A 9,656-nucleotide genomic window follows, 5' to 3' on the forward strand; every position below is an offset into this window, starting at 1 on the left:
AGCAGGGATTACCAATTCCTACAGATGACATATTGCTTTCACTCTAAGTTGCATGAAGCTTTGGAGTTAGTAATATTTAGCAACCCAGGAAATTCAGAGTCAAATGTTTCACCATAATTGTTTTGCCCATCAGCCCTTTTGACCTTGAATAAGTTTGTTTATGTCACATGCACTGTGAATAAGTTTAATTCCCTCTTTGCTGGGGAACCTAGGTGGCACAGTGGATAGAGCTCCAGTCTTGGAGTCAGGAGGACCTGAGTTCAAATCCAGCCTCAGACACATAACACTTAGCTGTGTGACCCTGGGCAAGTCACTTAACCCCATCGCCTAACAAAAAAAAAAAGGAAATAATTCCATCTTTGTTTAATCACTCTTTATGACCATCCTCCAATTAAATACCATTGGAAAGTCCAGAGGAGGAAGTGTTGCAATTTCAAATGAGGAAATGTGGCTTAAGTTCAATATACTCAGCACTTGTGAAAAAATTTTGATAGAAAGGAACTTTCAACACTAACTCTGCTAAAATGGAGAAGCTAAATTTTTCTTTTTTAATGACTATAAAATCACTTCTTATATAAGACAGATGCTAGTGCACTACAGTTCCTGTTCTATATGTTGCTACTACCCAAGTCTAAACACAAAATGATGCCATTTGCAGGAAAGTAACAAATGACCGAACTTTTTTTTTTAATTCTCAGAGACAAAAAGTACTTCTTGCATTCCAAATGATTAAAAAAGGGCAAAAAAAACAGTGTTTGGAACAATGCTTTGCATGTAGCAGACACTCAATAATTAATGAATTGAGATAAAAGCATCACTTTCCTCCCCCTCCCCAAAAGAGGAAAGCTGATTCAGTTCTCAATGTTGTACATGATTTTCCATAGATCCTGAGCAATATTTGATTCCTATTTCAAAAGCCTGTATAAATATCTCTTAAACAATCCCTGTATAGTCTAAGGGCTCATCATTATCAAAGAGCACTCTTCCCAAAACAATAGAAAATGAACATCATTATATGAGTGGCATTTCCTAGGCAGAATGAGCTAAAAAAAAAAAAAAAAAAGAACAAACAAACAAAAAAAAACCCCAGTTTTTCTTAGGTCAAGAAACCCTGAAAAAATAGGCAGTAGAGAAAACATCTGAATGAGTAAGAACAATGGTATAAAAAGGATGGGGGGAAATAAAACTAACCTGAAAGTTAGAGGGTCAAAGTCAATAATATAGAAGAGGAGGATTATAAAATTTAAAGCTAAACAACCTCAGACCATCAAAATGCTATCATTTTGTACCAAAAACTGTGATAAGGAAATTTTCTTTCAAATCAGTCCAAAATAATGTCTCTAATGTACCTTCTAGCTCAAAATTTAAGATATCATGCTCCAAGGATGATCTAATTCCTGAAAAATTTTGTTAGTAATAGGTCACATTTCATGGTTACAACATCAATTAGAATCATTTTAGAAATTTTAAACTGCATTTTTGTACAATACAGTTATACAATTCCACAGTTATCTATTCCAAATTCCTCCTTTTACAGAAAAGGAAAATGAGCCTCTGAGAAATTAGGAGATTATTATGTAATTTTAAATGTACAATATACTCCAATTGAGAAAGCTTGTTAAAGAGATAGCACTGTGATGGTACTTATAATTCACAGATTAAAGAAAAAACTGGAACTAACAGAAGGGCATTTCTGTAAATCAAGTTTACAAAGAAGAATCAATGGCAGAAACAGAAATGGGAGAGGCGAGGAAGTGGAATGGAATAAGCATTTGAACTGCCTACTATGTGTCAGGCATTCTGCTAAGCGCATTACAAATATCATCTAATTGATCTTCACAATCTTGTGAGGTAGGTGCTATTATTATCCCTGTTCTACAGATAAGGAAACTGAGGCTGAAAGGTTAAATGACTTGCTCTGGGTCATAGAGCTAGTAAACATCTGAGGCCTTTGAACTCAGGTCTCCCTGACTTTAGGCCCAGAACCCTATCAACTGTGTCACCCCCCTACCCACCTGCCGCTGCAGCAGTGCCATGATTCATTCATTCAACACTGTGCTAGAAGCTAGACGGGGAGGCAAAGTTGAGATATGATTGTCCTCATGAAACTAACAGTCCAGAGCTAGATAAGACACATGCGCAAATAATAGCACAAGAATTACAGCACGAAATAGAAGGACTGGATTTGGAGTCAGACGACAGGTTCAAATACTGCCTCTGCAACTTACTACCTGTGTGAACTTTAACAAATAACTTTCAATATCTGTGCTGGAGAATCTCTCAAAATAAAGAGCTGTGTGCAATCCACTGTTCTTTCTACAAACTGCATATCAAATGTAAAAATTTCCTTCAACAAAATAGCAATGCTTCTAGTGACTATGGAAAAAAGGTTCATGGCAAGGATAAAATGTTATATTTACCAATTTCCCCCAAAATAGCATAATTTCTACTAGATTCATCCAATTCTTCTTGAAATTCTAATTTTGACTCTTCCTTCTCTGTTATATTCCTTACACACACACACACACACACACACACACACACACACACACACACATATATATATATATATATATATATATATATATATATATATATATATACTCTGACCAAGTCTTGCTGATTTGTGGTCTGCCATTTTTTCTATCTATCCCCTCCTTACCACTCCAACTGTTACTATCCTAGATATCTCAAAGAATAGTCTTAGAATTGGAATAAACCTCAAAAGCTAGAAAGTTCTACACATATCTGAATAGGAAACACAACACACACACACACACACTCTAAGTGGTCTTCTAGCCTTCACTTAAAGATGCCTGGTGAAGAGCAAACCACCACCTTCTGAGGCATCAGATTTTACTTTGATCTAGATCTACTTGCTACAAAATTATCCTAACTGCATTCTGACCCTGCAGCTTCTTCTAGTACTGCATTCTGGGACCAAGCTGAACAAGTCTGATCTCTCAACTACATGACAGGCCCGAAAATACTTTAGGGCAGCTATCACGTTTCTATTAAGTATTCTCTGCTCAAGGCTAGGGATACCCAGTTCCTTCAATGGATCCATCCTTCAAAAGATGGAAACATGGATCCAGCACAGTCTCTACACTCCCCTCTGGGGATTGTGGGATATGCTCCAGATTGCCAATGCCCTTCCTAAAAAGGTGCCCAAAACTGAACGAAAAATTCTCTACGTGAGCTGATAAAGACAGAGAACTGCAGAACTAGCAAATTCTGCATTCTGGACCCTAGACCTCTATTGCCGATGCTTAAAATTGTGGGGGTTTTTTGGCTACCATGTTGCTATGTTGTTTATCTATATGGACCCTGAAGTCCATTAAAAGCACCAATTCTTTTTCACGTCAACATTTATAAGCATATATTTGCAATAATTAGGGATATTTGCAGAGTTACTTTTGGTGTTTAAATGATTCATGATTCCTTTATGGTGACAACAACAGAGGAGGTCCTCCTTACCAGAGGACATATATAAAGGATGCACTTAAAATGGGAAACAATGTTTCACAGCAAATATTGAAAAAATGTTTTGTTGGGACCTTATCTTGAGAAATGTAACTAAAATTATTTTTAAATGAGTTTATTGTGTCATACTTAACAAAATTTAGGCTACAACTGTATCTACTGTTAATTCTTGAAATGAACAAAGACTAAATCAAGTAGTGATTTTTTTGATATAATTTTTCTGATAATATTGTCCAATAGGAAGATAAACACATCCTTTCCTTCAAGTTTTACTTTAGCAACAAGCATAATGCAAATATATTTAAGGAGGATATTAATCAGTTTCCTCAAGGAACTCTCTTAATCTTTTGATATTCAAATAATTCTTTTAAAAAAGTCCACCTGATCAATAAAATATGAAAAGGGCATAGATACAAGTGTTCAATGAGGTAAAATGATGCTGTATGAATAGGAGTTAATTTGAGTGGTCAGTTTTTTAGTGAATATTTTAAAATTATGATGACTTTTGCTTTCCTATCCAAACTCATTGAGAATCAGCTTGACAGAATAGCTATAGGCCTGAAGTCAGAAAGACTAGAGTTCAAATCCCACCTTGAACATATATTGGGCCATTTGAGCAAGTCACTTTAGTACCCCAGCAGAATATAAGTTACAGAGCACTTCATGATCCACATTGATAAAGTGAGCTTCCTCTCTGGGAATTCATTGCACAAATGAAATCACAAGCAATACAAAAACAAACAAAAAAATTCTTAGCCACAGGGACTTGGACAACAAATACTCAGATAACAAGAACCCCTAACAATCCAATTATTAAAACTCAGCCAAATAATAAAGGAAAAAGGAATTAAACAGGGAAATACAAGGTGTTGGAAGAGGTTGGTTCTGAGTTTGACTGAAAAAACTTAATTCAAAAATATTTTAATCCACTGAAATGGGCTGACATGGCACCAACATACCAGATTCCCAACATAAATTGACCAAAGTACTCATAGGTACAGAGGCCAAATGTTGCCTATAATGCAGATTTACCAAAAAAAAAAAGGTATATACAAAGATCTCTCTGAATAAGGCAACTTTTTATAATGACTAGAAGGAAGGCACCATTTGCTGCCCCCCCTCTTTTTAAACCATCTCTATTTAATGGTCAGTATTTAAGTTCTAGATCTGGTTGACAGAACATAGCTTTTTTTTAAGCCTTTCCTTTCTGGATTGAACTAAATTTGTTCCACTCTTCATCCTTATCATGACTCTATTTTTCCATCTCCCCATTTCTGACTTTGCTTGCTTCTAACTCCCAAACCAACAGCAGCCATGCCATGATTCTACTACCTCTATGACCCTCCACTTCTACCGTCCTAATCCTCCGCCCTAAGCACAAGTAAAATCCATGCCACCCAAGTTCTCTGCTCCTACTCCTGGACTGCTGAATCTCACCAGAGAAAACAATGGCTAATTTCACTATTATAAACACTTGTTTCATAACTTCAGCTGGGTCCTCACAACTTCTCAGCAATCCTTATCTAAACCACTGGTAGTAATCCCCTATTAGGTGTCTCCCTACTTCCAATGATTGCACCTTCCAATTCAAAAGCATTCATTTGCTCAAAAACCTTCCACTGCTCCTAGCTGCCTACCAAATATAGTCCAAGATCCTCCACAATCTGGCTCCCATTTTAAGAAAAATTCTCCTCCCCATATGCTCTAGATTCCAGCTAAATTGGATTTCTTGACATCCCCCAAACACACCCCACATTTTCTGTCCCCAATACTTTATTCACACAATTCCCCATGCCTCCAATGCCCACCCCACCCTCATCTCTACCTATTGAAATCCTGTCTTTCAAGGTCTAGTTCCAAAGCCATCTGCTTCCATTAAGCCTTCCTTGATTATCATTCCTTCCCAAGCTAGAAGTGAAATGCCTCTTTCTAGAACTCTCAAGGCATCTTGTTGGTAACTTTCTCAAGTACTTATCAAATTATTGTATTACAGTTACATTATTTTGTTATAATTATTTGTATGATCTCTCCTATGAGGTTATATAAACTTGAAGGCAGGGACCTTATCTTATTTATCTATCTCTCCCAGAATTTAGCATAACTTCTTTCTTAACAGATACTTATAAAATAAATGAATTAACAATAATAATGAATAATATTTGAAGCATTTTATTATCTCATTTAATCTTTTGGACAACCCTGTGAAGTCAGTGCTGTTATTATCCCCATTTTACAGAACAAGAAATTCAGGCTGAGAGGTTAAGTGACTTGCCCATAGTGATAGAGCTATAATGCCCAAGTAGAAAATTATTTTAGTCATGGAAAATTCAACAAAGTCAAGACTTCAATAGGGTCATACATAGCTTTTCAACCACTACATTCATCATTGAAATGTGTGGCATTTCACATTTCCTGTAACTTTTAATTAGCAGTCACCTGTTACTTAGCCATCTAGGCTACATGCTAAAAGAGAGTGTTACTTTGTAGTTGAAAATAGATAGAACTGTCAATCCTTACTTAATTTTAAGAATGTAATGCCTGAAAAATATTTTGAGTGGACAAATAAAATAGAAACAAGCTTTTTTATGTAAAAGCTTGTATTTGAACAAGCAGCATGTGTGATATTACAGATTATTAGCATGTCAAACTGCCTCATCAGATGAACACAGGTCAAGTAATTTCATAAGTAGTTTATATTGCCATAGTAAAGATTTGTTTTATTCTCTTCCTCCTCCCCCCAAAAAAGTTTTATCCAAGAATAATGCAACTGGTAAACAAATTAAGCCTTAGACTAAACAAACTTACATTATTGCTGTATTTATTGGAAACAAACCCACAAAAGAGCTCAATACATAAACATAAATCTACAATCTCCTGCCATTAAATATAGTGGCTACAGGGGGGAATAAAATATAGGGCTACAGTGGCTACAGTCTTCCCTTATAAGACTGCAAGCTCCCTGAGGTTAGGGAAGGTAATTTTTCATCTCTGTATCCCTAGTACCTAGAGTACAGCATATGCTTACCAAATGTTTAACTGAATTGAGGTTAACAGCTTGGTTGGGATGGTAGGTTCCAGAAGTACAATTAAATGACAAAAGGCATTATAAAAATGTAAAGAGAGGGGAAAATAATTTGTCAATACCAATAATTAAGCCAATTTCTCCATTATGAATAGGAAATAGAGTCATGGCAGAAGAGGCTTAGAAATTCACCTTTCCCTTCTCTCCTACAACCAGTCTGTGACATTTTTTTGGTAGCTAAAAACTAAAACTTCATTTGTTTATGATCTGTTCTAATACTTCCTGGAGGAAAAAAATTAAGGCTGCAGGCAAGGCCACCTACTTCTTAATCAGCACAGATAGAATGGATGCTCCCAGACAGCAGGGATTGTTTCATTCTTTGTATTTATATCTTCAACACCTAATAGTATCTAACACATAATAAACACTTAATAAATGCTTATTTATTGATTGAGAAATGAAGTTCTCAAATTGACAGTTTTGGTCATGGATGAATATTTGGCCCACGCCCAAAACGTTCTGGGCACTATACACAACATCTACTCTAAAGACTGTCCCCGCCCTCCCAGAAACTGTACTCTAAGGCACGATGTCCTGCACATCACCCACACACTTCTTATTTACATCATTGGTACAAATATCCCAAATAATTGGGTGTAGATTGAGCAGCTGGAGAAAGACATATTTCTTTCAGTGGGGGTATTGTTACCTTTTTTTCTCCATATTGTGTGGGCTGCTTTATTTGGCAGAGTCCTCTAAGGTAGTTTCATTCAGCTGCCTAGCGAAGTTTCCTACTAGGAAAGCACAACTCTGACGTCTGTCAGAGGAACCTGACCTCCTCTGACCTCCACTGGGTGCCAGCGGGAGTCGAGGCTGGAGGTCTAGGTCATCCTTAGGTGCCAGGGAGTAGGGACTTCAAGGTGACCCGCTCCACCTTAATCTCTGAGAGGATGAAGTGGGCGGGGGGGGGGATAGAGGTCCGTGATGCTCACCCTCCTCCCCTATGTCGGTCAGGACCACTCCCACCCCCACTCCACAATTAGCGGACAGCTGGACTACTGAAGTTGCAAAGCGTCTGGAGACCCTGCCACAACAAACTTCCAGCTGCGCTTTTTCTTCTCCTCACCTAAGCCTGCCCTCTGGCCAGTCACAGGAGCAGCTGCCTCCGCAGACAAACGTTCGGCTAGCCAAGGGACCACGTCCTGCTGAAGATCAAAAGCGGCGCTCAGCTGGAGAAGCATAGTGCCAGGCTAGGCTGCCGCAGCTGCGGGGGTGCTGGACCTGCTCCAGCCCCACGCGCCAGGCGCATTCCCGGACACTGTCTGCGCCGCCCTCCGCTTCTTAAGAGCTTTCTGCCCGATCCTCTCCCTCCTCCTCTGTGCCCTGCGCCCTGCGCGCCCAGGCACTAGCCCTTTTTCTCGCTTCCCAGGACCACGCTGGCTCCAGGCCGCAGCTTTCGGTTTTGCTCTGCTCAGGGTACTGTCTCCTCCCACTGGCTCCCGCGCCTGTCAGTCCTGAGTCTGGTTAGGGCGCTAGCCACACCAGGGAAGCAACTGGGCCCCCAAGAGAAGGCAAGGGAGGGCAAAGAGGAGACCTGTCAGTGACAAGGCGGGTAGAGTGTGAGAGCTCCACCGCCTTCCTCTTCACACTTGCCGGGACTATGCCCAGAGTAGCCAGGAGGGTTGAGATTTGTAGGGGCGGGGCGGGGGGAGCATAGAAGTTGCTGTCAGGTGTGGTGTTAAGTAGTGTATGTGACGGAGTAGGGCAGAGTATAGACCAAAAATAAAACAATAATAATAAAAGTAAATAAAATACATCCCTCCAGGCTCTAAGAAGTTTGTTAAGGTGTGTTGCTTTTGATTTTTGAATGGTGACATCTTGGGAGATGAGGGAAGGGACATTGAGGGATATTTTTTAGAGAATTCCCTCATTTCAAAAGTGCTTCAAATATTGAAGCTTAATCAATAAGCAATTATCAGGTGCTTTAACATTCCCTGGGTGAGGTAGCTAGATGGCTCAGTGGATAGAACTCTGCTCTGGGCCTGTGGGGGAGACCTGAGTTCAAATTTGGCCTCACTTACTAGTTGTGTGACCCTGGCCAACTTAACTTCTGTTTGCCTTAATCCACTGGAGAAGGAAATGGCAAACCACTCCAGTATCTTTGTCAGGAAAACCCCATACAAGTAAGATCCAGCTGAACAACATGTTGGTCAGGCATGAGGTACACAAAGAAGAAACTATCCTGGCTCTAAGGGGGGTGACATTACATTGAGGAAACAGCATACTCATTTATGTATCATGCCCCCTGGGCTACCTCCCCCAACTCACATTTGCATTCCTAGGCTGAATCCACAGAGCCCATTTGTTTATCTTGAGTTCTAGGTAGGGATAACACTTGAATATTCACTCCAAACACTAAAGCTCAAGAGCCCCCACTGGCTTACTTCCCATTAATAATGAGTCAGTAGACTCAATTAGATCTTAGTGAAGTCATTTATTTACTCAAATAGCATGACAAGAGTAGTTGCTATAAAACATTCCCCCATAAACCTGGGGCACACTCTCCCACAAATACCCACCATGTCCATAAGGAGATTACATCCTATAACTGGATCAACTGAATTTGTGAGGAAAGACGATCCCATTACACCCTCCCTTATACTCTCTCCAAGTTAAACATTTACTGTTTCCAGTAAATCAACTGGGGCTTTGTGGCATAGTCCATGTGGCACAGTTGACAATCTGGAATTAACATTTTTTTAGTATAGATAAATACCTACCACCAGAGTGCCAGTGGGTCTGTCTTGTGTCCAAGCACCAAAACAAACTGGTTTGCTTATTCATCAAAGGGTGAGGGGGAAACTTTTCATCACCTTCAGGTCTCTCATCCCTGTCAGTAGAGCCACACATGTTCCAAAAGCTCTGTTAGTGCTAGGCTCGTACACTGGGAGAGGGGAGAGTAGGGGCAGAACTTGATTTTCTTTTCCATCTTATTCTTTTTATTGTCTTTGGGTTGGGAAAGACCTTCATAAGCACCAAAGCAAGTGGTAACCTATAAAAAACATTTTGAAATGATTTCTGCTTGTTAAAATTGTTTAACATTTCATTTGTTGGGTCAATCTATATGCAAGCATTTATCAAGTAAACAAGA

The 9,656-nt window shown here is 39.3% G+C and overlaps 1 protein-coding gene across 2 annotated transcripts in view; it reads right to left on the reverse strand.

Annotated features, from left to right (window-relative positions):
- The window catches only part of GSAP (gamma-secretase activating protein), a 112,651-nt gene extending 104,447 nt beyond the window's left edge, over positions 1-8,204 (reverse strand). For both annotated transcript variants that reach the window (XM_027838687.1, XM_027838686.1), the window contains exon 1: positions 7,632-8,204. In XM_027838687.1, the coding sequence (XP_027694488.1) occupies positions 7,632-7,746 (115 nt within the window). In that variant the 5' untranslated portion in view covers positions 7,747-8,204. The remainder of the gene's footprint in view (positions 1-7,631) is intronic.
- Positions 8,205-9,656: the final 1,452 nt, after the last annotated feature.

This window comes from Vombatus ursinus, unplaced genomic scaffold (assembly GCF_900497805.2).
Source record: "Vombatus ursinus unplaced genomic scaffold, bare-nosed wombat genome assembly UNPS02014830.1, whole genome shotgun sequence".
Taxonomy (NCBI): Eukaryota; Metazoa; Chordata; class Mammalia; order Diprotodontia; family Vombatidae; genus Vombatus; species Vombatus ursinus.